This window comes from Ochotona princeps, chromosome 8 (genome assembly GCF_030435755.1).
Source record: "Ochotona princeps isolate mOchPri1 chromosome 8, mOchPri1.hap1, whole genome shotgun sequence".
Classification (NCBI taxonomy): Eukaryota; Metazoa; Chordata; class Mammalia; order Lagomorpha; family Ochotonidae; genus Ochotona; species Ochotona princeps.
Window position 1 is genome coordinate 65,443,766 of NC_080839.1, and position 27,593 is coordinate 65,471,358.

At 45.9% G+C, this 27,593-nt stretch overlaps 2 protein-coding genes across 6 annotated transcripts in view; one reads left to right on the forward strand and one right to left on the reverse strand.

Moving 5' to 3' along the window:
• The first annotated feature begins 32 nt into the window (after positions 1 to 32).
• On the forward strand, positions 33 to 2,701 carry PTRHD1 (peptidyl-tRNA hydrolase domain containing 1). The gene is made up of 2 exons (XM_004582638.2): positions 33 to 284; positions 2,216 to 2,701. Exons 1-2 carry the CDS (start codon positions 33 to 35, stop codon positions 2,384 to 2,386), a joined length of 423 nt encoding a protein of 140 aa, XP_004582695.2. The 3' UTR covers positions 2,387 to 2,701.
• Positions 2,702 to 14,177: 11,476 nt separating this feature from the next.
• The window catches only part of NCOA1 (nuclear receptor coactivator 1), a 230,700-nt gene continuing 217,284 nt past the window's right edge, over positions 14,178 to 27,593 (reverse strand). For 2 of the 5 annotated variants that reach the window (XM_058668200.1, XM_058668199.1), the window contains exons 19-21: positions 23,259 to 23,442; positions 18,073 to 18,162; positions 14,178 to 14,472 (exon numbers count right to left, since the gene is read on the reverse strand). In XM_058668200.1, the coding sequence (XP_058524183.1) occupies positions 14,302 to 14,472; positions 18,073 to 18,162; positions 23,259 to 23,442 (445 nt within the window). In that variant the 3' untranslated portion in view covers positions 14,178 to 14,301. Of the gene's footprint in view, positions 14,473 to 14,557; positions 14,615 to 18,072; positions 18,163 to 23,258; positions 23,443 to 27,593 lie in introns of all 5 variants that reach the window. The other 3 variants (XM_058668203.1, XM_058668202.1, XM_058668201.1) reach the window with 3 other exon arrangements.

Consider the following 27,593-nt stretch of genomic DNA (forward strand, 5'->3'; position numbering starts at 1 on the left):
GGCGTCGCCCAGGGCTCCTCCCAGATCCCAGCATGCACCGGGCAGCAGGTCCGGTCTTTCGGTCCGTCAGGAAGATGGCGGCCTCAGGGGCGGAGCCGCAGGTCCTGATACAATACGTGGTGCTACGGAAGGATCTGTCTCAGGCTCCGCTCTCCTGGCCGGCAGGAGCATTGGTGGCTCAAGCTTGCCACGCAGCCACCGCAGCTTTGCACGTCCATCGTGAACACCCGCACACGGTAGCCTACCTCCAGGAGCTGGGGCGCATGCGCAAGGTGGTCCTCGAGGTGAGGTGGCCGAAGCCGGAAGTGGGTGTGGCGTGAGGGACAGCGTCCCTCACTTGCAGGGTTGGAAAAGGGTTTGGGAGAAGGGCGTTGAACTGTCCTGAGTGAATGGTGAAGCTCAGCCCCTGTGTGAGGGCGTCCTCCGGCTTCCCGTCTGTGTGGGCGGGAGCGTGTCGAGCCTGTCCCCGGCCATGGACCCTTGCCGTGGCCCGCCCGCCAGCCCAGCCCAAAGGGCTCAGATGCCTCGCTGCTAGTGAGGCCCGACGGACGCACTTAGGTGTTAATGGCGCGTCTGGAACCAAGCGAAGGAGGTAGCAAGCATGTAAATGGGCGCACCTTTGGGAACAGCGTGAGGGTGTTTGCAGACTTCCAAGCAGCCCTTCTCCTCTCCTGCTGAGTCAGACCCTACTGCTGCTGCTGAAATACTGCATATCCGAAGGAGATAGTCGTGTGTTCCCCGAGAGCTTTGCGCCAGGGTAGTCCACAAGAGAGGGCTTTAAGACGTGGCACTTGCTGACAACGCTCCCGATTGGTCTCTGGCTGCCACCGTGGGCTTCCATGGGGGCGTATTTCTGAAGCGTGTTTGGTGGCTTGGGGACGGCTCATGATTGGATGCCGTTTGAATCTTCTGCCGGACACGGGATGCTTAACATTCTAGATTGGAAGTCAGGCTCTTTAAGTATGAAGTAGGAGGTGGTAGCCATGACTGGGAGACTTGGGAGTCACTGCTGTAGCGGTTAAGGACCAGCAGTTGTAAGGCAGTGTCTAGATCAGCCCGTATATTGCTGCCAACTGTGGACCGTGTGCACCACCGGGTACCAGGACTAAGCCGGAGCCACTGAGTCCCGATTAGCACTAGGAAGGCAGATACCAGCTGACGTTTAACTTCGCACAGTACGCGGCTGGCTGAGATTCCGCTGGACTCGACGGCGGTGTGGGACTGTGTGGCTGCCCGGGGCAGTAGGCAGGGCAACTCGTCTTCCACGGAGGACATGGGCTCAATTGGTGCTCCCCAACTTGCAGAAAGAAGCCTCTGGTTGGCTTCTGCTCTCATAGGCAAAAAAATCTATTTCCTGCGTAACAGTTGTAGTGTTTCCTTAGGGGGCATCTGGAATGGGGTGGTAAGGATGATCCAGAAACAGCAGGGCTGTTAAGGACAGGCGTGCGTGTTTCCTCTTCCACAAGTGGGAGCCCTCGGGCCAAAGGAAAAGCTTCTTAAAGGCTGTGTTGGGTGGGAGGGAAGGAAGATGGGACCTGTGACTTAGGAACTATCTTTCCAGTGAGCCGGCTGAAGAGTTGGCCTTGGTTGTTACCAGCACCTGCCATGAGGGAGTTAGACAACTTTTGCAGCACAATTGCTTTTTTGTTTGTTTGTTTGTTTGTTTTCGAAAGGCAGAGTAAGAGAGGGGGAGAAACAGACAAAGATTGGTGTGCCATGTGCTGGTTCACTCCCCAGATGGCTGTAGTGTACAGGCGGGATCAGACCGCAGCCAGGAGCCCAGAGTTCCTCCTGGGCCTCCCACGTGACTGGTGACTGCAGGGACCCACCCTCTTGGGCCATCCTTTGCTGCGTTCTCAGGTGCACCAGCAGGGAGCTGAATCACAAATGGACCAAGCTGGGACTTGAACAATTGCCTGTTTGGGATGCCAGCACTGTAGCTGGTGGCTTAGCCCACTGCGCCACCAGAGTAGGATTTGTGAGATTGAATGCAGCATTTCAGGAGTGGGAAGGAAGTCATCTCCATTTATAAACAGTGAAGTCCCTCCTCCAGCCCTTAGTAGCTTTCCCAGAATCCTACAGGGAATGAGTGGCAAGCCAGGGGGGTGTAGGTCAATCTGGGCTCCCTGTTTTCAGGTCGGGGGCTTGTTGTGGTCTTTGGAGCTTCCCTCCCTCACTGGGCTTTTCCTCCCGGCCCTGGCTCTACCCTTTGCAGGCCTCAGATGAGACCGTCCTCCGGGAGCTGGCGCAGACCCTGCAGCAGGGAGACATCGACCACGTGCTGTGGCTTGAGCAGCCTGAGAACGTTGCCACTTGCCTTGCACTCCGGCCCTACCCCAAGGAGGACGTGAGCCAGTACTTGAAGAAGTTTCGATTGTTCAAGTGACCACTGCCGTGGTGCATTCCAATGTTAGCTGGGTGCGGAAGTGCCCTGTGACCAGACCACGAGCAAACTGATGTCCTTCCGGTGTCGGCCGCTTCCAGTCATTATAGCTCCCCAACAGTCAAAACACACATGCTCATATTAAAGCTGTCGTTCATAAATACTTCCTCTTGTTGTTCTTAGAAGGTCATGTGCAGAAGATGAGAAGCAGTGTTGCCTAGGAGTCATTTTTCAAATACAAGATTTTGGTAGATTTATTTTTGAAAGGCAGAGTTACAGAGAGAGATGGAAAGTCAGAGAAAGAGAGATCTTGCATCTGCTGGCTCACTCCGCTAGACAAGGTTGCCCATGGGTACTTCTTTGTCAGGTACATTAACAGGGATCTGGACTCAGAGTACAGCAGCTGGGGCTCCAAGTGGCACTTACACATATAGAATGCTGTGCCACAGGCAGTGGCTTTACCTGATGTGCCATAATGCTGGCCCTATTTTTTATTATTATTAATTTTTTTAGGCATTTATTTATTTGAAAGATAGTGTATGTGAGAACATACTTCCATCCATTGATTCACACCCCGAATGGCTGCAGTAATCCAAACGGAAGCCAGAGACCGATCTGGGTCTTCTTCCGGGGTGACGGGGGCCCAGATACTTAGACCATTCTCTGCTGCCTTCCTAAACACATTAGCAGGGGGCTGGACAGAAAGCTGGGATTCACATGGGAGCTGGATATTACCAACACTTAGAGCAGCAGCTTAACTCACCTCAAAAATGTTGAGAAGAAACACCTGGGTGGGCACTTGGCACAGCAGTTAAGATGCTGCTGGGAGATACCTCTATCCCATATCGGGGCATCTGGAGTTGAAACGTATTTCCAATTCCAGCTTCTTGATAATGCCGACCCTGGGAGGCACTAGCTGATGGTGCAAGCAGTCGGTAGGCTTTTTCATCACACTGCACACACTTCAGGAACTCAGTGCTGGAGGGCGTGAAGGGTGGCGAGGAGCCCAGACTGTGCTGTCACACTGAGTCCAGCTCTGGCTCTGAGTTTGGAAGAGGCCCTCGGCTCCCCTAAACCCTGATTCCCGCAGGTATAAAAGAGGGATTTATCATTGTGCTGTGTGGGTCGAATGCGTTTTTACATGCAGATCCCTTAACATGGAGTCTGGGCACGGGGTGCTAGAACCCAGTGTGGGAGCTGCCCAGACCTGGCCCTCGGATCCCATCTCTGCTAGGGGACAATGTTCAGATCAGCAAGCACTCCCTCATCTTGCCATTCAGTCCACTGAGGTGAGTGTGGCCAACTGGCCTTCCGTCTTCTTGTCTATTCTTAAGAAAGCTTACTTTTATTTAAGCAATGCAAACATAAAAAATACACACTTCTGGCCTGGTACAGTGGCCTAGCGGCTAAAGTCCTCGCTTTGAACGCCCCGGGATCCCATATGGGTGCCAGTTCTGATCCCAGCAGCTCCACTTCCCATCCAGCTCCCTGCTTGTGGCCTGGGAAAGCAGTCGAGGACGGCCCAAAGCCTTGGGACCCTGCACCCGCGTGGGAGACCTGGAGAAGGTTCCTGGCTCCTGGCTTTGGATCGGCACAGCACCGGCCAATGCAGACACTTGGGAAGTGAATCATTGGATGGAAGATCTTCCTCTCTGTCTCTCATCCTCTCTGTATATCTGACTTTACAATAAAAATTAAATCTTTAAAAAATAAAAAATGAACACTTCTGCTCATACTTGTGTCCTGAAGATGAATTTCTAAAACATGGTACTTACTGAACGAAAGAAAAAACTGAAGGAGCCTGTTCTGTGAGCTACAATAAATTACCCATCTTTTTATAATAAAAAATTTATTTTAAAGAAACTCAAACACATCATGAAATTCGGCCAAAAATGTGAACTGTTTAAGTCCAAAGAATACTATTTTTAAAAATTTCTTTTTAATTCCTTTTACATTTTCAGTGGCCTGTGAATACTTAATGTATCTTAAAAACAGGCATCCTTCTAGGACCAAGTGGAATTTTTCCGATGGTTGCAAACAAAACAGAAATGCTTCCCAGAATTATCTGAACTCCTCATGGCTGTATGTTATTTTGGATTACATAATGCAAATTAACCCTGGACCCCAGAAGCCTGTGTCTTTCTAAAACATGCTTTGAATTCTGGATTCTTCGTTAAGATATAACGATGAAGCCAGAGAGAGGTGAGTATCTACACAACCAGGAGACAGCGGCTCTGGCAAATCCATAATGCAGAGCTGAGTGCAGCCAGCCTCAGCTTCTGTGGGACAGGGACGGTGGAGGGGCAGGAGGCGCTTCCTGAGGGATGCAGCAGCTTTGCTTCTTGTTGTGAGCTAGGTCACTGATTGCTCACGAGCTAAAATCAGCATCATTTGGATCCTTGTTAGAAATGCCATCTTTCAGGGTGGGCATTTGGTGGAGTGGTCCAGTTGCTCTTTGGGATATGCAAATCCCGCAGTGGAGTGCCTGGTTCAAGTCCAGGTTACTCTGTCTGCTCCAGCTTCTTGCTACTGTGCAACATGGGAGACCTGGACCGAGTTCCTGGCTTCTGCCTGGCCCAGTCCTGTCTTGTGGGCATCTCAGATGGACGAGCTCAGTCTCTCGGTTTTTCAAATAAACAAATAAAAATGAAGGAAAGGAGTGCCAGTTCTCAGGCCCTACGCTGGCCCTGCCTGGCAGCAGCCAAGCCCCAGAGACAGCCTTTGGACCATAACCGTGGCTTGGAGTAAACACAATGAAGTGTGTGATGCACTCCCGGGGATTTGCAGGAAGGGCAGGAGCCTGGAACCAACTACACTGCATCCAGCCATTCATCCTAAGGTTGCGAAGGGTTCTCCCAAAGAGCAAAGCAAAGATTGTGCTGCAGGACAGTAGACTGCAGATCTTTGAATCTCCTGTGCTTTGGTAATTTTCTTAAGGGTGAAAAATAGCCAGTAATGATCAAGGTGCCTATTAACCTGTCCTGCCCGGGTCCTGCGGTGTAGGTGGAGTTAAGCGAGAATTGACAGATGATCAAAGTCAGTGGTGGGATTGGGATTAAAAACCAGGTTTATCAGTTGAGTTTGTTTTAAACTGTCATCCTTGGTTACTAGTTTGGTTTTCCAGTCACCTAGACACTCGTTAGTGGGTAGCTTGAAAGGGGATCACAGGGAGTTCAAGAACTCACAAGCTGTCTCTTCCATTTTAAAGAGGTTGATTGACATTTTCGATGGGAAGTGAACCTCCCACGCCGGGGCAGCTGTGTGCATCAGCGCCCAAGAGTCCTGCCCTCACTGTGATCGGGGCCAGCTGGGGATCACAGCCGAGGTTCCCCTGCTTCTGGTGCTACAGCATGCAGAGAGCTCCCCAGGTGCAGGCTTGAGGGCCGGCACCCCTTCCTACTTAGCCGCTATCAGCATGGGCAAGGTGTTAGTGTGGAGTTCCAGGCTTGTGGCCCTGGCCAGGATATCAGAGTGACCCAGGGGATGGTCACTCTCTATTTGTTCCCCTCTGCCTGATACTATATCCAAATAAATAAATCTTCTTTTTTTAAAAAAAGTTTCCATCTGTCACTGTTTTGCTAATTTAAAGAATAGATATTTTAAAAATCAAATATATTTTCTCATCTATTGGTAATTATATAATTTTCCTCTTTTGTTACCATGGTAAACTACTCTCCAGACTTCAAATGCTAAAGTTCCTGGAATAAATCCTGTTTAGTGTGAATATTTTATGTGAGAGAGATGGCCTTGGGTTTTAGCGTTAAGTCTCATAATTTTAAAAACCAACACAAGGGGCGGACATTGGCACAGCAGTTAGGATGTGACTTAAGGCCTGCATCCCTTAGACAAGTGCCTGGGTGTGGTCCTGTGCCTGGGCATGGCCCTGTACCTGGATGTGTGTGGGTCCTGTGTCTGGGTGAGGGTCCTGGTGCTGCTTCTGATTCCAGTACTTGGGTCCCTGCCACACACATGGGAGACCTAAAGTTTTCAGCTCCTGTCTTCAGCCAGACCCAGATAGGGCCTTCCTGGGAATATGGGGATTATTACACTGCTGGACTAGAAGTCTGTCTCTATAATTCTACCTTTCAAATAAATCTTTTTAAAAATTCAGAACTAGGGCCCGGCACAGTAGCCTAGTGGACAAAGTCCTCCCCTTGTACATGCTGGGATCCCAAATGGATGCTGATTCGTGTCGTGGCGGCTCTGCTTCCCATCCAGCTCCCTGCTTGTGACCTAGGAAAGCAGTCGAGGACGGCCAAAGCCTTGGGACTCTGTACCAGTGTGGGAAACCTGGAAGAAGTTCCTGGCTCCTGGCTTCAGACTGGCTCAGCTCCAGCTGTTGCAGCCACTTGGAGAGTCAATCAGTGGACAGAAGATCTTCCTCTCTCTCTCCCCTCCTCTGTATATCCGACTTTCCAATAAAAATAAACATTTTTTTTTAATTCAGAACTATACACAAAGGAGTATAGTTATGGATTTCTACCTTCAGTCCCAATCATTCCTTACATTTCAGATCCGTAAGATCCAACTGCTGATTGGCATTCCTTTGAAGTCCAACAGGAATCTCAAACTTACCATGACAGAAAATGCACTAAACCTCTAAGGAGCAACTCCAACAGCGACCTGGAAGACCCAGGATGAGAACCCCCCACCCTGGACCCAGTGCCACCTTACATACCTGCTTACCCAGCACTACTGAAATCCACTAGGTGTCGGTGCCCTTAACGCCCAGTAAGTAAGCTTTGTGCCCTTTAGGTTTAAACTGGGCTGTCAGTGCCAATGCACTGTACTTCATGACGCCATGCCCTGCTCACCAATCCCGAGGCATTTAACCCTGGTGTCACAGCCGTATCTGCCTTTCCCTGAGCCCACGCTCGCTCCCCACTTCAAGGCGATGAAGGTGCCTCTGCGTTTCATTCTCTCTCTGCACGTGCTTTCTCCTCGCTTCCCCTCCCCATCTTCACGGCCTTTCCATCCTTCCAACTGCTCAGGCCAAAAGCCTGGCAGTTGCTCTTGACTCTGACATGCCACATCTGGTGTCAACAAGTACTGTCATCTTGACCTTCGAGATACACCGGGAATTGGATCCTTCTCAAGAGTCCCACTGCCGCCACCCTGTTCTGAATTGGCATCTCATGCCAGGACTCTTGCAGCTGTTTCCTGACAGGGATCCCTAACTCTGTACGGCTGTTTCCAACAGCAAAGCCAGGTGACCCTCTCAGCCCTCAAGAAAGCACACGTCTTTCCCATCCTGTGGCTCTCCATCTCAGTAACAAGCTGGAGTGTTTATGCTGACCCTCAAGGCCCCCTCATTTGCTCTGCTTCCTGCAGAGAGCTCTTTCTCCATGTCACAGTGCCCATGACTGTCACTCGCCTAGCCCCTTCTCTGAAACACTGCACTCACTTCGTGGTTTGGAACCTCCAGGTTATTGCTGCTCCCTATTTAATTTTTCTCCGTAGCATCTACTGTCTACAACATCCCTGCTCCCGTTTTGCTTATTTGTCAACCAACTTGCACTAAAATGTAAGCCCCACAAGGGCAGGGATTGAAATTTCCTTCGTAGATGGAGTGACAGTGCCTATGATAATCCCTGACAGCGGGCAGGAACTCAGTTAATTGCTATTGGTTGAAAATATAAACTGTTATTATTGCTTTAAAAAATTCCTTACTTAACTGTTGTGCAATTTTAAAAAGATAAATCCTTAAGTGTAAAAGTTCCCAAGAAGACTAACTACCATTTACTTTTGAGTTGGAGATAAAGTGACTGAAGTTTTGTCTATTCGGAATTATAAAAATCACATATCCAAAATGGATTAATCTTTCTACTTGTATACATAGTTGAAAATTCCTTCATCAAAAGCTTTTAGGAGAGGTAAGCAGGAACATGTGGAGTGCCTGTCTTTTCTAAATAGAAAATGTTCTACAGGGAGCTTTTCCCTGCTTGCTCTTGTTTGAACTTTAATATCTAGCTTACTAAGTAATTATCATTTAAAATATACTTGCTAACATCAGAAGAATGTTAAAATGCAAAGCTAACTTTAAAAAGTAATGTGTTTTTTTTTTTTTTTTTTGGAAATAAAAGTTTGCAAGGTAAAAACAAAATTGGAAAGGAAATATGCAGCCTAAAATTTAGCAATGCAGGTGTTTATGGCAGAGTCCTTGGGATCTGCAGACAAAGGAGAGGTGAGTGGGGGTGGAACCGCTTTTCCAGGTCTGGGGAAAACATGCCAGGTGGGACCCGTGCGTCTGGGAGAGGTAGGTGATGACTTAAATGCCACCCAAAGGGGGACTCTGGACTTACCCTGGCTGTTGAGGGTATCTGGGGGAGGATCTTTTTGTCTCTGGCTCTTTCAGGTAGAGGAAAACAAATTAAAAGACAAACCTAAAAAAAAGCATGTGGAAGTCCTGTACAAACAAGAAATTACTGGGCCCGGCGGTGTGGCCTAGCGGCTAAAAGTCCTCGCCTTGAAAGCCCCGGGATCCCATATGGGCGCCGGTTCTAATCCCGGCAGCTCCACTTCCCATCCAGCTCCCTGCTTGTGGCCTGGGAAAGCAGTCGAGGACGGCCCAATGCATTGGGACCCTGCACCCGCGTGGGAGAACCTGGAAGAGGTTCCAGGTTCCCGGCTTCGGATCGGCGCGCACTGGCCCATTGCGGCTCACTTGGGGAGTGAATCATCGGATGGAAGATCTTCCTCTCTGTCTCTCTTCCTCTGTGTATATCTGGCTGTAATAAAATGAATAAATCTTTAAAAAACAAAAACAAAAACAAAAAAAACCAAGCAATTACTGACCAAAGATCAACTTAGTAGATTCCTGGCAGAGAAGAGAGACTAGCCTCTCTCAAGTGATGTCGATAGCCATGTTTAGGAATGAAGCTGTTTCAGGCAAGGCTTACTACATTTGCTACATTGTAATGAGACACCAAAAACATGGAAAAATGTCCAAAGAATAATAGGTTTTTTGGATATTGGAACAGGAGGAAACCCCGATGGAACAGAGGTTGTTCCTTTTAACATCTAATCCTTTTCTTTTATACCTGTGTCTCAGGTTTGTTACGGGCATCGCTTGCTTCTGCTGGTTAGAGAAACTAGCCAAGTTCAGATACAAGCACAGGGGATTATACTGGAGAAAGATCCAGAGACAGAGGAAAATGTTCCCAAGGCCCGATTCCAGAAACCAAACATTGCAGCAAAGACTGTAGGATCCAGCCATTCCTCTGCCTTATGCAAAAGATCCTCTGAGAGCCATCAAGCCTATATTTTCCAAAACTCTTTGGAGCTAAGACAGTATCCCTGTGGCATTGTGGCATGCTCTCTCCATTGCCCGTGTAAAAGCAGGGACAGAATGCCTCCCCCAAAGGGCTGGATGCTGACGGCCTGTAGAGAAAGGGCTGTGACCTCTCTTCCCCAAGCTTGCGTTCTTGCCTGTTCTGCAAGTGGAGTTTTCAAGTTAGTTTATTAAGAAGTAAAGCCCAAGGTTGCACACAGATGAAAGGCTGCAGACTGTAAATCAGTTCTGACTCACATGGTGCAGACAGAACACTGAATCCAGAATTTGCCAAGAGACACTTTTGGCTCCTGATCAACAGCTGTGCCTGTGGCACCACCTTTTAGAGTGTGTTTCTAACAATTCTCCACAGGGTTGCAGAGGATTTAGAACAAGGACTTCAAACCTCAGAAACTTTTTAACAGCACAGATGTGTTTTCTCTGAATGGCTTTGACCTTGCCACCAGCTACACATCCTTGTGTAGGCCAAGGAGGCCTGGGCAGGGCTGGTCATGGAAGCGACCTTGCTTGGGACAGTCTCCAGAAAGGATCCAGAGCCCTGTGCGTGTTTGTCCTGGAGGCAGCGGCTGGGCTGGCCTTCCTTTCCAGCCCCGCCGGCCGTTTAGGACAGCTGAGAATGCCAGTTGGTTTACAAAACCAGTTCTCTGGGTCCTCCTGTCTGCAGGGCTTCACATGCGCCACACTCCTCCCTGAGCTACTCCCACACACCTCACCGGCCAAGGCCATTGCTTCTTCAGGGAAGCCTGGCTTGACCCTCCAGATAAAGGTTCCAGTGACAAAGTCATGTGGACTTTCTTATATACCACTTACCCCAGTGCTGACTTTCAACTCTCTAAGTCCCGGGCAGGGTCCATGTCTGGGTCCCTTCACATCCCTAGTGCTTTGGATAAAGATAGTAAGACACACTGAGTGAATGCACGAGGGCAGGGCTGTGGGAGTCTCAGTTCTGTTAAGACTTCCAGTGGTGATCAGAGTGAAACTCACACAGTAAACAGTGGCAGCCCGGCCGGAAGGCTGGTGGCAGAAGGTACAACTCCTCTGGCACTGTCTCCATGTCAAAGAATTGATGGGCTGAATGCAATCATGCAGATCTTTAGAGGCACAGGGAGATCACAGCCTGCTCTAAAATACTAGCTTTGTTCAAGTGCAGCTGCTCTTCTGGGAAGAGCCATAAAATGTCGGCAAGGCCCTTAGCTGTAAGCAGACGACTGCCCTTTCTTCTTCGTCACAGCACAGGGACAGTTTCTGAGTGCTTCTTCAGGGGCTGAATCTACCTGGTACAGTCATAAAGAGTTCCTCTCGGCTGTCTGTACTTGCTTTTCCCTATCCCTAAGGATAATTTTGAAGCAATGTTCAACCTTTCCTAAGGCAAGTATCATTTTTACGATGTCCAAATTGAGGGGAGAAAACTTCTTTTCCCATAAATATGATTTTAGACAATGTCTACCATAATTTGTAATTATATGTGGGAAATGTATCTTGCTTGTCTTCTAGAATCACAATGCCTTACTCCCTTACATTCCCCTCCCTCCGGGGCCCTTACTCTGACCTGACTTAGCCTAGTGCTGTGGTTTGGGGCTACCTTAAAACACACACAAATATGGGTCTTGGCCTTTGGCACAGATGTTAAGACACCCATATGCCACTCAATCTTAGTGTGTGGTCTGTGACTAGCTCCAGTTCCTAATTCCAACCAGCTTCCCGCTCATGGGGAGAATGAGCCAACAAATGGGGGTGCTCTCTCTCGCACACTATCTCTCAGCTGAGTAAAGAAAAAACTTTTAAAAAGGCTGCTGTGGTGCAGAGGATTAAGTCACTGCTTGCAGTGCTGGTATCCCACGGTAGAGCTCTGGGCCACTCCACTTCTCAGTTTCAGCCATCTCTCTGGTAATGCAGTAGCAGATGGCACAAGTGCTTGGGTCCCTACTAGCCATGTGGGAGTTCGGATGGAATTCTGGGCTCCTGGCCTGGCCATTTGAGGAATGAACCAGTGGACAGAAATGTCTATTTCTCCGTCACTCAAATAAATAAAAAATGAGACAAAACCCATACAGAAAATGAAGCAGGACCTTTTATAAAATGAGTTATCACATTGAAAGTAACTCCTCAAGTAATAGTTAACATCTGTATCAAGAAGTGTTGGTAATAGAAAAGAACTAGAAATCCAAGAAGGATGCAGTATTTTGTGCCTCAAAAATTTTGCCTGGATGGATGCCCTGGGTCAGGAACCAGCAGGCCAGAGGGTGACTCATCAGACACGCGGCCACAGCTGGGATCTCCTGAGGGTCCACTCAGGGTTTCACTTTGGCCTTCTCAAGTTGCATTGGGCTGGTTCATGTTAGGGAGATTTTGAGGGTTTTCTGGCTTTAGATTCTGTTTTATCCATTCGGCCTTTGGCAGTTCCTGCAAAGTGTAGGTTCATTCCCTCCCGCTCCCACTGCAAATGAAGAGGCAACCCATGAGGTTGTTAGACAAATTCTATTCAATAGCTGGAAAAGTGAATTTCCTGTGGAATAACAGGAATTACATAGAAGCAAGCAATTTTATCCTCCTCAAATGTAGCAATAATTTTAATCTGTACATACATAAAACAAACAGTGCAATTATAAAACCTTGAAGGTGACATGCATACGTTAAGGTGCAATTGGGGAGGGGGCGCATCTCCGATTTCCCTTACCACTTTTCTAGTTCCTTATGCAAAAGCATTTGAGTCAGTAGACATCATCTGGAATGCTGAAGTTAAAGGTGAACTTCTGGAGTCCGCATGTCTAAGAATCGCCAACAACATGGCATTGACCTCCTAGAGCGGCTTGGGAGGGACTGGAGGAACATGGCTGGGCTTCCAAGCTGGAAATTAGTACAACCACGGATGCAGTTTCTGAAGAACTAAAAGAGAGAATGTCTGTAGCTGGGGCTCCTGTGTCTGCGTCGGAGCCCTTCCACGGATTGTTTATTCAGCAGGGTTTCTGAGTAGATGCTGTTCGATGGACACGTCTGTAAGCAGGGGAGTGGTGCAGAGGGAAGGACCCAGGAAAATGGCTTCTTCCCAAGGTTCTCCATCCATGCTCCTCTCACTGCTGGTTCTCAGGGACAGCCAGTGCAGAATGTTCCACGTTGCCATCATTCACAGACCAGGTATGTGGACAAAGGTGACCAAGGAGCTCTACTTTTGCTTCTTCCACCATGCCTTTCTCAAGCTTTCCTGGTCTGGCAGTGGAACCTTCTAGAGCTAGAAAGTCAGTTCACTGGGTCCTTGACTCAGGCCAGGATGAGATGGGAGGTGGCCGAGTGATAAGATACAAAGGGAAAGCATGGTACCATTAGCCCCAGGGCAGGAATAGAGAAATTTTTATTTGCACTGATGAAAATTCAAAACCCCAAAGTCAATCTTAAAAAAACAAAACAAAACAAAACAAAAACAAAAACAGATTTTCTTTGAGTCTTAACTTTTTTTCTGTACAAGTCGCTTGTGCTCTCCTGGCCAGCTGGTCCCAGGGACACTTGGACAGTCTGCTCTAGCCCAGCTGGAACAGCACTTTCTGGCAGTGGCATTTTGATGTGAACCCCAAAGTAAATCCATACATGATGTCACACTTATTAAAATAACATAATATTACTAGCCAAATGCAACTGCAATTCAATCAACATTATAGTTCACACACAAATTTAGAAAAATCAGGAGTATGATAAGAAAAGCATAAAATTAAACAGAAGGAAATAAATTTCTACAAGAAATCAAATATATTTACAGTGAGATTCAAAGGGAAAAATAAGCTACCTGGATCATAAATTTAATTTTACTTTAAATAACTTCAGCTAACTCAGCTGTTAATACAATAAAAGCAGGAAAAAAAAACAGGCTGCCTTTTATTTCAGATTTAATCAGAAAATTGTATCTACAGTAATTGACAAACTCACTTCTTGTCCTTCACCCATCTCATCAAAAATTATTGCATTTTTCCCCAAACTGTATTTTTTGGATTCCTCTGTGAATAGATTCAATTTCATCCTTTTTTTTTTTTTTTCCCTCGGAGGCATCTTGGTTTAAATCCATCTTTAAAAAAAGGAGAAAGGGTACATATTTGGAGGCAAAATATTCTCTTGTAGCCAACGGGTACGAAGTTGCTAGAAGAGGCTGATTGTCCACACAAGCTGCCTGGGCTCAGGGCAGGGGAGGACTGTTGATTTCGAGGCGTGACAGCCTCCGGTGGACAGGGCAGGCCAGGCCCCCGGCCCTGCTTCCCGGGCAGGTCGGGCTGAGCCGGCGGGGGCGGAGTCCTGTTTTCCCCTTGGAACTTGTTGTTTTGGCTATCCTCCAAAAAGCCTTCATCCAGGTAAGAAGCCAATGACTGATTACAAAAATAAGAATAATTAAATTTGGCTCAAGAAATAGATTGTCCAACTGTTCTGCCTTGTTATTTTTTCAATATCCAAGGCCTTTACAAAGAAAGAAACAAAAACATCTTTCAATCTCCCAACAAAGGTGAACTCCTTTTTTTTAAACTCCAAATGCTACGACCTGAAGAATGGCTGCAGATTGAGATATCAAAAATCTCAGAAAAATATATAATATATTTGTATATCTCTGTATGTCTATTATTTAAATTTCACATTCCTTTAAAAGTGGTTATTCAGTCAGTAGCTGCTGAAGCAGGCTCTTCTGCTGGGCCTGGGGGGTCTGTGGTCCTGACGTGGGCTTTTGAGTTCCCAGTGGACCGGGTTGGTTCAGGTAAGGGTCCCCGCCTACCAGATTCACTGTACACTGGACGTCAGCAAACACCTGAACCTGTTGCACCTGCTGGGACACAAACGAAAGATGTGTTTAGACAGAAGGGTCTGCCCCCCCGGCTTATGAGTGGGTACTACTTGAAGTGGAAACTCACTAGAGCATTCCTCTAGTCTGTAGTCACCACAGAGAAGAACTCTTCTGTCTTCTTGTCCTACAAAAAGAAAATCGCTGCACTCATTTTGCTCAGGGTTCTGGAAAGTTCACACTTTAAAATCAAAATTGGAATGGTCACTCCTCCTACAGGGTTGCCACCAATAGGGAAAGTGAGTGTCATTGCTAACACGTGGCCAAGATTGGGAAAAGCTGTTTCCAAGTCTGGGTTTCCAGTGGTGGTTTTTTTTTTTAAAAAAACATATGTTATTTGGAAAACCTGTCTATAAACTTCCTATGGATGCTTCAGTGGGATAGAAAAAATTTATGTTACTGAAGAATTAAGGGCTTTAATCCAATATTATCAAAATAAGACCACCACAATTCAATCACAGGACATCAGTATTACTAAAGTCAATGTCCAGAAGATCTGAATAATGTGTAAATACATGATCACACAGTTTTTTACATATTGGCTCTAGCATTATTGCAAAATGTCAGTAGAACAACTTACATTTGATTTTTTTCCCTGATAGACGGCCCATTTAAATACACAAGCTTCAAGTAACAGTTACTCTACTAGCTAAGGATATTTGAGAATAGTGTGAATTTTCCCTTTAACTATTTATGGTAGTAATTCATATATTTCTTGAAAATGTCTTAAGTTGCAAGGTTCTAGCGTTTTCTATTGGGAAAACAAAGCCAGAGGTTAGTGTTTACCAATCAACATTATTAAAAAGTCATTTGTGGAACTGATGCAGGCCATACCACATCAGGAACGACAACGGCTTCAAAAGGTCTCAGCGCATCTCACTGCTTCCAATTTTTGGCAAACTTGTGCCTCATGTTTAGAAGGTTCATGAACATTTTTGATTAGTGATACTTTCTTTTGGTCTTTCATTACTAAGTCATGCCATCTACACTCATTTTTTTTATTCTGAAAAGTTAGGAATAAAGGTTGGTTCCTACCATCTTTTTGGCCTGATGTTAAATGTCCTCACCACCGGATTTATCATTCTAGCCCGTCTCATTCTTAGTCCATACGTATCTCCACTCTGTTCCCACCTGGACAGGATACCATCTGTACCATTCCGTAGCACTTGATGAGTGACAAAGATTAGCATTGCTTCTCTTCATTTTCTTTCTCTGCTTCATTTCCTAAATTTTGTTTCTTGTCTTACCTGCTCCCATCTGTCACCCATTTCTCTGGGCTTTTGCTAGTGGGTTTACCTCTCTCCGGGTCTATTCTCCAGCTGCCTCTGTGCTCTGTTGCAACACACTTGCTCTGTAATTTCCCATTCCTGTCCTTTCCTTCTCCAGTTTCCCCGGAGCCTCCCTCCCTCCTCAGGACGACGCTCCCAGAGCAGGCCTCTCGCCACTTCTCTCTCCTCGCTCCTGTCTCTCTCCCATTCCATCCTTCCAAAAGAGCAAGCCCCTCGTAGCTCCCTTCCCCAGTCCTCCTCTCCTTGCCGTTTTCCCATGTGTGTCTGTACACACATGTCTACTGTTTTAGCCAGTTCACTCCCCACTTTCTGTTTGGCAGCTACAAATACAGTGGAGCAAGAGGAGAGTCCACAATGGGTTGCAACAGAAAGCCGCCTCCCACACTGAAACTTCCCACGAACTGCAGTGCTTTCTAGACACTGACTTTCAACCAACATTTAAAATTTCATGTTTACAGTTTTCTACACATAAAATATTGGGGGGGAGAACATAAAGTATTTTTTTGTCCCAAATAGTTAAAGCCATTCTTGATAAACATGAAAAAACAAACAACTGAGAAAATACGGCTTTAATAAGAAACTGTGTTTTTTTGTCTTAGACTACTTTTGAAATAAAAGAAATTGAAAAGATTAAACAAAACTTTGAAACGTATTTCAGCCACTTGAACTGTTAAAGCATGGGGTAGCCGATCTCTTTTGAGCAGATCTCAAAAGATTTCTTACATTGTCACACCACCTCCCAAGACAAGCAAAAACGTCACAGGGAAGAGGCTTGGGACCCGCCAGGAGAGAAGAGCAAACGGGAGTGGGCAGCGCCAACCTCCGGTGACTTTCCACCATCATTTTACTTCCGTTGAATTCCCGTCCCTGGCTCCAGAACCTTAACCTTGGCTCCTGTGATTGAATTCATTTGTTGAGCTGCCCCAGTGTTTGTCTCTGGCTGTGAGACTTCTGGTGAATAGAGACATCCTCATTTCCTCCTCACAATTGCCCTCTCTTAACCCTGCAGAGAACTCAGCCCTTCCTTCCTGGTGCAGCCTCCTAGCTGAGCTTTCTCCTGAGCCAGCGGTTCTGCTTGTCCTCCTCCACCCTCCACCCCTAAAGGAAACCCAAACCAGCACTTTCATCACTGTGCTGCTTCATCAGTGGGACTGAATCCAGACCCCTGAGTTTAGCATTCGAGGTCCCTGGAGATTTGCCCTACTTTACTTCACATATTTCAATTCCTACTAATTCTGATTCCTAGCGCTTACCTTCTGAGGGGCTGGTCTCCTAGCACCATGTTAAGACCCTACTGTTTCCTGTTCTCTACCTCCAGCACCGTGTTCACAGGCTCCAGCCACCACGGCACCCTTGCGTTTCTCTGGGCCTGGCAACACTTTCCCAGGCCCAGTTCAGTTCATTTCCTATCTCAATGCTCCTGTGGCCAGCTGGGTGACTGCTCTTTCCTGTCATCACTATGAGGCTTCGGTTTGCTGTCTCTGTGTGACAGTCTACAGGCCTGTGTCACATCTTTTATTCTTCTGTAGGCCCTAAGTGCCAAGCAGGCATGGCACAGGCTTCGGTGTCACACCTGTCTTCTTTCTAGCTCTGTGAGTGGCACCAGCAGGTCAACCTCCTCAGGTTCGGTCTGCTCAGCTGTGAAGAAATGAGCATGATCTCCTTCATTGGAAGGTGCAAGGGAGCCAAACAATAGACACACAAAGTACACTTGCTTGCACCGCATCCCCGCGGCTCAGAGGGTCAGGGACACATTCTATTTGTTTGTCTACCTCCATGTGTAGCATAATGCTTCGCTGACAACTACTGATAAGAACTAAATCCAAGGCACCAAACTGAATGAAAACGTCCAAAATTTCTAGATTTAGGTTAATTTACAGAAGTGGCCTCACTTGCTGTTTGTGATGTTTAGAAACAAACTTCTACAAGCACAAGGAGCAGGTACGCTATTTTGCCTGAACTCATGGTCATTCTATGAAGCATTCTAATTACAGATGAGTTTTGAACTGTATTTGTTCACACAATTAGTGGCTATTTTTATACATTAGGAATTCCTTTAGCTTGCCTAAGCATTGCATTAAATCTTCCCATCTAATTCTTTGAGTAATCAGTTCTCTGGTTATATAGCAGCTCAGAAAATTCGATACCATGCCCAAGATGGCACAACTAAGAAGAATGAAATGAGGACACCCAAGCAGGTCTGAGTCCTAAGGCAGGCTCTGCGTCACAAAGTCACGTGTTCTCCGTGTGTCTGGAGTGCACCTGGCAGCTCTGGGCTTAGTCCTGTCTTACTGACCTGGGTTCCATCCGCTTCTGTCTTGAGGAGGTCAGTGGATGAGAGCTGGCTGCAGTAGAGGCCTGGGTGTCGCAGAGATGGATCGTTCATCTATTAAAGACAAACAGGGCCAATTACAAGCTGGTTGTTTTTTAAGTTAAAAGCCAAGTGCTTTAATGAAAAGCAATTCTCTGACCAAAAAAATAATACGACAGGAAACAAAAGGTTAGCAATTTACTGTGTTGTTGGAAATGCCGACAGTGGTTCCCCTTGGGGAGGCGAGCATGCAGAAGATCGTGAGAGCCTGGAGTGGAGTGCTGGTGATGTTCTGAGGGGAGGGGGTAGCTACTTGGATCCGTGTTCAATTCATGAAAATGTATCAGGTTGTATATGATACTTCAGCAGTTAATTCATTCTGTCTGACACACACAGAGCTAAGAGTTAATCAGTGACAGACTTTCCCTCTAGCTATGATGTAGTAACATGGATCAGTTCTACCTTTCCGGCTGAATCAACAACAACAACAACAAAAAAACCAACATTGGACAGGGCCCAGCACTGTAGGCTAGGGCCTTAAGTTATTGCCTTACATGTGCCAGGATCCCATGTGGGCTCTGGTTCTATTCCTGGCAACCCTGCTTCCCATCCAGCTCCCTGCTTGTGGCCTGGGAAAGTAGTCAAGGACAGCCCAAGGCCTTGGGACCCTGCACCTGCACGGGAGACCCAAGAGAGGCTCTGGGCTCCTGGCTTTGGATTGGCTCAGTTCTGGCCACTGTGGCTGATTGGGGAGTGAATCAGCAGACAGAAGATCTTTCTGTCCTTCTCTCTGTATATCTGACTTTCCAATAAAACAAATCTTAAAAAAACAACAAAAAACAGTGGACAACATGTATGAAACAAATGCCCTCAAGGCCCTGGCCAAAAGCAGTGGAGAGCAGTGCCCTCTGTAACACGGAAAACAACTGAGGTGTCCCTCCTGTGGCACCCACCAAGCCTGCTGCCTAGAGTGCCAAGAGTGCCAGCTTTGCAAGATGGGCGCAGGGAACCTGGCAGGCTCCTTGACTGGGAGAAGCCCAGTAGGAATCCATGGGGCAGAAGATCAGAGGAGACACCCAGAGAAAGCTCTGGATGCCTGCAGGAATCCTCCATTCTGAGCTGAGGGATGAATGGAGTAATTCCCAAAAGACAGGTCCTGAACCCATCAGCTAGACTGGGAAATGATATAGTATCAGGAATAACACTATATGAATCTTGCTTCAGTGGGAAGGAAAAATTAGGTATAAATATTGCTTTGGTACTTCCAAAAAAAAAAAAAAAAAAAAAAAAAAGGCAAGACCTGAACCTCTTCCCAAAAGAAGGCTCAAGGATATTTATGGGAATAGATAAAAATCACATGTGTGGCATCCAGTAAAGAAATTACTAGGCATGCATGCAAAAAAAGGAAAAAACATGACCCATAATGAACAGGAAAGCCAGTCAACTGAAATCAACCCCCCAAATAGTTAGGATGACAGAACTAGCAGGTGAGACTCTATATACAGTTAGTATCAGTCAGCCACATGCTCAGAAAGCAAGAAACTTGGGGCTAGCGTGACGGCTTAGTTGGCCAATCCTCCGGCAAGCACTGGCATCCCAGATGGGTCCCGCTTCATGTCCCAGCTTCATTTCCCATCCAGCTCCCTGCTTAGGACCTGGGAAAGCAGTGGAGCATGGCCCCTGTATCCATGGGGAAGACCCAGAAGAAACTCCTTGCTTCTTACTTCAGAAGGGCTCAGCTCTGGCAGTTGCAGCTATTTGGAGAGTAAATCAGCAGATGGAACATCTTTCTGTCTCTCCCGCTCTCTATAAAATCTACCTTTCCAGGCCCGGCACAGTGGCCTAGCGGCTAAATTCCTTGCCTTGAATGTGTCGGGATCCGACATGGGTGCCATTTCTAATCCTAGCAGCCCCATTTCCCATCCAGCTCCCTGCTTGTGGCCTGGGAAAGCAGTTGAGAACGGCCCAGGTTCTTGGGACCCTGCACCCATGTGGAAGACCCAGAAGAGCTCCTGGTTGCTGACTTTGGATCGGTTCAGCACTGGCCTTTGCGGCCACTTGGGGAGTGAATCATCAGATGGAAGATCTTCCTTTCTGTTTCTCCTCTCTGTGTATCTGACTTTCCAGCGAAAATTAATAAATCTTAAAAAAAAATCTACATTTCCAATAAAAAATAAATCTTAAAAAAAAAAAAAAGAGTCTGGACAGGAAAGATGCATTGATGATACAGAAAATACCAGCAGGATGTACATGTAACTTATTGTCTAGGATGAAAAGCACACTGCCCAGAGTGTACATAACAAAAGAAAATTAGTGATACCAACCCTCTAAAGTGAAACTTAGAAAATAATGACCTTTAGTCTACTACAAAATAACCCTCAAACTGAGAAAATCAGAGAAATTTCAAGTAGATGACAAGTGTAACTGGCATCTATGAAGGAGAGGATGAATGGTGACAGAAAAGCAGTAAGAGAAATAATGACCATCACTTTTCTAAATTGTATTCTTGTGAGAAGTTCAATGAACCAGGGCTGGCTTATGGTATAGCACAGTTGTATGTTTACGCCACTGTTGGTTTGACACCTGGCAACTCCACTTTCTGTCCAGGGCCCTGCTCATGCGCCTGGAAAAGCAGTGGCAGATGGCCCAACTCACCTACATGGGAGCCCCAGAAGAGGCTCTGGACTCCTGGCTTCGGTCTGGCACGGCCCTGGCCTTTGCAGCCGTTTGTAGAGAGAACCAGCAGATGGAAGATTTTTCCATCTGCTCTCCTCTCTGTAACTCTGCCTTTCTGATAACTAAAAAATCCCAGAAAAAAAATTCAATGAACCCCAAGAAGAGAAACAGGAGAGAAACCAAAGCAAGGTATATCATAATTCAATTGTTCAAAATGACGTAAAACAAAAATCTGTCAGTGGCAGGCAGTGTGCAAAAAACTAATCACACACAAAGGAGCAAAGACAAATGGACCAAAAGAAAGGGATCTTGTCAGAAACACGGAAGTTGAGAAAGATCTTTAACAGAGGTGAAAGCTAAAACTGCCAACCTAGATTTTAGGGAAAAGATACTTCTTTCCTTTTTTTTTTAAAAGATTTATTTATTTTTTAAAAAATATTTGTTTACTTTTTATTGGAAAGGCTGATATACAGAGAGCAGGAGAGACACAGAGGAACATCTTCCGTCTGATGGTTCACTCCCCAAGTGACCGCAATGGCTAGAGCTGAGCCAATCTGAAGCCAGGAGCCAGGAGCTCTTCAGGGTCTCCCACGCGGGTGCAGGGTCCCAATGCTTTGGGCCATTCTCAACTGCTTTCCCAGGCCACAAGCAGGGATCTGGATGGGAAGTGGAGCTGCCGGGATTAGAACTGGCACCCATATGGGATCCCAGGTGTGTTCAAGGCGAGTACCTTAACCATTACGCTATTGCACCGGGCCCGGAAAAGATCTTTCAAGGATGGAGGTAAAATAACTTTTTTTTTTTTAAGATGTATTTATTTTCTTACAAAGTCAGATATACAGAGAGGAGAGACAGAGAGGAAGATCTTCTGTCCAATGATTCACTCCCCAAGTGAGCTGCATTGGCCGGTGCTGCGCCGATCCGAAGCCAGGAACCAGGAACCTCTTCCAGGTCTCCCACACAGGTGCAGGGTCCCAATGCATTGGGCCGTCCTCGACTGCTTTCCCAGGCCACAAGTAGGGAGCTGGATGGGAAGTGGAGCTGCCGGGACTAGAACCGGCGCCCATATGGGACGCCGGGGCGTTTAGGGAGAGAACTTTAGCTGCTAGGCCACTGTACCGGGCCCGGTAAAATAACTTGTAAACACGTAAAAGCTAAATCATTATAAACATACCGGTAGTATAAAAAATGCTAAAGAAAGCCTTCAAGGAGAAGAAAGATGTTACCAGATTGAAAAACTACACAAAGAAATGAAGAAAACTGGAAGTATTGATTACACAGGTCAACATTAAATCCTATTTAAAATTTAAAAATACAGCCATCTTTAAAAACATAACAACAATGTATTATGAGAGGAAAAGAGAGGAAGGAAAGGAAAGAGGAGAAGAGAGGGAGAGAAAGAGAGAAATTTCGTTCATCTGCCGTTTCATGCTCTGAAAGACTCCAAAACCCAGGAGTGAGGAGCTTCCCCAGTACCTCCAATATGGGTCTAATACTTGGTCATCTTCCGCTGCCTTCCTACGTGCAGTGGCAGGGAGCTGGATACGAAGTGGAGCAGCTGGGACTCAAACCAGTGCCCACATGAGATGCTGGTGTTGCTGGTGGCAGCTAAACCTGTAATGCCACAGCACTGGCTTCAATATTCCCTCAATTTTGTTATAAGAATAGAGATCATTAAGTCCCACCCACCCCTCAATCTCACTTGGCTTATTAAAGATAAAGGCTTTAGTTTTGTTCTTAAAAACCACATCAAACAGGAATTCTATTCTAAAGGTAGCAAACATTTACGTATTTTTAAGACTTGCTATAAATTATGGTCACATGGCAAAAGTCTATTCACCACTGTCTACTTTGTGGTTATTGAAGTGAATACTATCTGAGTTTAGTGACCACAGGGAGTTACTCCAACAATCTTATCTCTTTTGAAAGTCTGCAGGAAGCTCCAGTATAAATGCCAAACACTTAGCTGCAACAGCCTCAACAAACTTACCACACAGCCTGCTCGAAATAGAACACAGGTATTCTGTTACCATTCACTAGACTCTCTAACCTTTACTTCTGCCTAGGTCAGGTTGTGATAAACAATCATGAATGTATTTTCAATACTTTTTTTAAATTGGAAAGTCAGATACAGAGAGAGGAGGAGAGTCACATAGGAAGATCTTCCATCTGTTGATTCACTCCCCTAGTGGCTGCAAAAGCCAGAGCTGAACTGATTGAAACCAGGAGCCAGGAGCTTCTTCCAGGTCTTCCATGCGGGTGCAGGGTCCCAAGGCTTTGGGCCATTCTCGACTGCTTTCCCAGGCCACAAGCAGGGAGCTGGATGGGAAGTGGAGCCGCGGGGATTAGAACTGGCGACCGCATGGGATCCTGGTACATTCAAGGCAAGGACTTTAACTGCTATGCTATCACACCAGGCCCATACCTAACTTTCTTTGTAGCATGGTATGTATGGTGGCTGTATGTTTGGTGAATGTCCCAGCTATTCCTCTTACCTGATCAGGGCACACAGTGTTCATTCCTGGCATCTGTAAAGAGCTCATCTGCATCTGGCCCATCATTGGGTTCATGTTCTGAACACCTGTGCTTCCACCTGCCATGGACACGGTGATGCTCATGTTGTTGTACACTCCCGGCTGGGCAGGTGTAGGCTGGTTCGGGACAGCTTGACTGAACACACTGTTAACTCAAAAAGAATCCAGATTACATCCACTGATCATGAACATGGGGATAAGATGACTAGGTTGTGTTTTTAAATTATTAGTATTCCAAGTAAAATACATTAAATTATAGATAACATTGTTTCCTATAATATATGAGTTAGAAATAATTCAGCTACATCTTCAACTCTGTCCAATGGGTTTAATAACTAAGAAGAGTTCAAGTTATAACTCTGGCTGAATGTCAGAGATGCTAAGTTCCAATTATCAGCACAATTAAGAAAGGAGGTTTTCCACATAAGTTCTAGGTACCTGAAGTTGACTCATTTAATCATCAAAGCCATTTTAGGACTTATTAACCTTTTATATTCTTTCACATACCATGTACTATTTAAATATCTAGCTCGCAGCCTCAATAAATGTTTGCTGAATGAATTAACAAAAGAAGGGATGGTTTAATGATAGCATTCTTATACTGTGATCACCTGTATATCCTTTCAGACTTAACACATGAATGGAATGATGGTACTTGCTTCCCTTACTCCTTTCCTCTGCTATTCAGTGACATACAGCAGGCATGACTTGTCACATCTGATGAACTGATGCAATTCAGAGGTCTCTTATGGATAACTTTCCATTATATCTATGTCAGTGTTTTCTGTAGCCCAGAGACTACATAAAAGACAACTGACACCTGAGACTGCTAAGTCTTACTCCAGCCACAGTGAATCCTGTGTTTTTGGAGGTATAAAGATAGGAGCTTTTCTAACGATTTATGCACAGTACAGATTTGAGAGTTTTGCCATTCCTCAAGCTCTCAGTTCTAGCTGCTTTCAACATGTTATAAAATAAGACGAAATCAGGTGGTTTTATTGTTTGAAAATATATTTATTTATTAAAAATGTATTTATTGCTTTGAGAAGTAAAAAGAGAGGTCAGGGTAGGGTCGGCCTTGAGTCAGGAGCCAGGTTCTTACTCAGGTGTCTCAGGTGGGTAGCAGGAACCCAGTTACTAGAGGTGTCACCACTGCCTGCAGGGGGCCGCATTAGCTGGAATCTCATCTGGAGACTGAACCCAGGCACTCCAAAGTGGGATGGAGTGTCTGAGGCAGAAGGCCACACACCTGTCCCTATTTGGAAAATTTAATGGCTGGAAAGATCTCAAAGCTCTTTTCAGAACTGAACACAGCTTCATGTCTTTTCTAAGAAGTGAAGTACGGGGGCAATTTTATTTTCCAGAGCACTTGTTATACTAAAATCCTTCTTCATGGTCAAATTCTGTTGTTTTACCAAAGTTCTCAAATGTTAGTAGGGAGAACATTATGGATTAAATTTCAAGTAAATCCAAGATGACACTGCATATTTCAATCCTGAAACATGATATATACCTCCAAAGGAAAATAACAGAAATTTTGTCTTTCCAAAGCTTATAAAACACTAAATATTTTATGACTATATATCAATTGTTAACAACAAGCTGCTGGTAGAATTCCACCCATTTTTATGCCAGCTTTACAGAGTTTTATTTCAGAACTGACCTGCCCCCTCAATGGCTTATCTATTCCTCACAGGTTCTTAGGCTATAAAGCAGTATAAGTGACATTTATGGTTTCTTGACAGAGATAATCATACTGAAATCAACAGGCCAAGAAACAACTCATTCATCATGTGTGATGCAAAGTAGCAAATTCCAGCTCCCCCCACCCCCGTAATTATAAAACATTAATGGTTACAGGAAATTATATCTTACAAAACAGTCAAGTGCAGCTGTGGACCATTAAACTCAACTTGGGGGGACAGCGCTCCCATAGCTGAAGGTAACCACAACAAGAAAAACCTATCAATCTACACCTATTTTCTACTGAGAACATTTCTGCTTTAGACAATGCTCATTTGTCAATGGATACATAAATCACGTTGTGAGGTGCAAGGCTGTGTAAGTTACTGCGAGTGCCAAGTTCAAGGACTGCAATGATGTGACACTCACTGAAAGCAAGTTTAAGGCTTAATTAACTGCCTTACAAATGTCTGTGAGACTATATGTTAGCTTAAATTCTTTCAAACGGATGCTGCTAATAGTCCCATTTTGCTTTTTTTCCCTGTCCTGGAAAGTCGACCGCGGTCACTGGTACTTCAAGTCCGAAGCCCGTGGGGCTTCTCCCTGACTCTGCACCCCCGGCAATGACCATAGTTTTGCTGGGGTAACACCAGGTGTCCGGCAGTCCCTACACGTGGTATAAAGGAGAAACATGAAGACTGTCCCAGAGTGGGTCTCACAGATATTAGAGTTATACTCCCTAATCCGGTGGATATGTTCCAGGACCCCAAACTGTGGGGAGTATTCAATCCTACGCAAACTGTTTCTTCCTATAAACAAATGGGTATAATACTATTTAATTTGTAAATCCGGCTCAGTAAGGGATTAGCAGTAACCTAGTATCCAGTAAATGGCTTTCACAGCTTACTATATTAGTGGTTATGCAAATGAGGTCTCTTCCTCTCAAACACACAGCATGGATGTTCCAGATAAAGGCTCATGGAGAAGGATGGCAGGAAATTCCATCCAGTTTTCTCAGGATGGTGTGCAGTGTAAAATGTGTCACCAATTTCTTTCCGGACCTTTCCATTCAGTATTTTTAGGGCGCAACTGGTCTCAGAAAGTGAAGTCTTATGTAAGAGGAGAATACTACATAGGTATTAACAAGCACAGAGGAGTTGCTGGCACAATTCTGGGAAACCAGAAATTAAACAATGAGGATTCTTGGCTTTACAGAAACACTACCTACTTCCAGGACTCACAGATTTAATTTTTTCCCCCCTTGTCGTCAGACAGGTAACACCTCTGAGCACCATGTCAGCTGAATTAATGATTTTCTGATTGCTTCATTTCACTTCTCTATGACCTACACCCATCACTAATGAGACTCCTGGATATCCGCCCAGCGGCTGCTTCTGCTCGTTCCCTGCAGAACCCCGAACCATGTAACAGGACAATGAGTGGCCACCGTCTGTAGTGGAAAATGTGCTAACATGGCTTACCATGTTCAAAAGTTTCTACATATTAACTACACACAGTAAAGGGCTATATGTGAAGAGTTGGTGGTAATTATTTTCTTTCCCTGATGGTTTGGAATATTAAAGTTCTCAGAGACTACTGCAATAACAATAAAGCTCCACACCTATGTTTGGAATCCAGGAAGTGCTGCAGCACAGGAGCGTCTGTGCCTCGGGCTGTGGAGGGTCTACATCTGTCCTACAGGCTGGAGACACAGAGGAAGCCAAAACAGACTCTGTTCTTATGAGACTTATCTTCTAGTTGGTGGCAAATTCTATCAAAAATTCTATCAGGGGTTAAGCAGGAGACAATGTAGTTTCAGAAATGATGGGCAGCGAAGTATAGCGAGGCGATATTTAAGGAGACTCGAAGTGTGAGGGAGCCAATCATGTAGTCCCCTAGGGAAGGACGTTCCAGCAGGAGGATTGGAGATTGCACAGCCCTGAGTCTGCAAGGTGCTTGGTACACACAAGGAGCAGAATAAATACCAGTCATCATGGCAGAGTGAGTAACGAAACAGCACATGAGCTGAGGAGAGGCAGTGGGAAGCAGGGTGATACAGGGATTCTTAGGCTGTTTTGGATTTTGTTAGTTCAGGCGGGCTTCTGAAGGGTTCTGAATAAAAGACTGACACACTGCCTCATGTTTTCAAAGGATCATTCTGGCTACCAGGTAGCGTGAGCCATAATGGAGCAAGCATGGAAGCAGGGCGACAGGAGTGGTCCTGCAAGAAGATGCTGGTGGCTAGCATACTGGAGTGTAAGTGCAACAGTTAAGAGAAGCTGTCATGATTTGCAGATGTGTTTGATGTGAGAAATAGAGAAAACACTTTTTTCTACTGAAAAACTGGAAGAACAGAGCTGCCCCTCACTGAAACGGAACAAAGTGAAAGAGGAACAAGTTTTAGGGAATATGTCACTGGACTTTCTGTCATGTAAGCTGGAAAGGTCTACTGGGCATCAGAGTGGAAATGTCAGACCGTGGGACAAGCAGTGTGGTGTTCAGGGGAGCTGCCTGGGCTGGACAACATAAATTTGGGGGTCACAAACAGAGGCAGGCACTTCCCATGGTAAGACTGGATGACACACCAAGGGAGACAGTAGGCATGGGTAAAGG

Bases quoted from the DNA above. Each gene is read 5' to 3' on its own strand.
- PTRHD1 (XM_004582638.2), top strand. From the start codon at position 33: ATGCACCGGGCAGCAGGTCCGGTCTTTCGGTCCGTCAGGAAGATGGCG. The intron at 285-2,215 runs GTGAGGTGGCCG...TACCCTTTGCAG, and splicing joins TGCGCAAGGTGGTCCTCGAG to GCCTCAGATGAGACCGTCCT.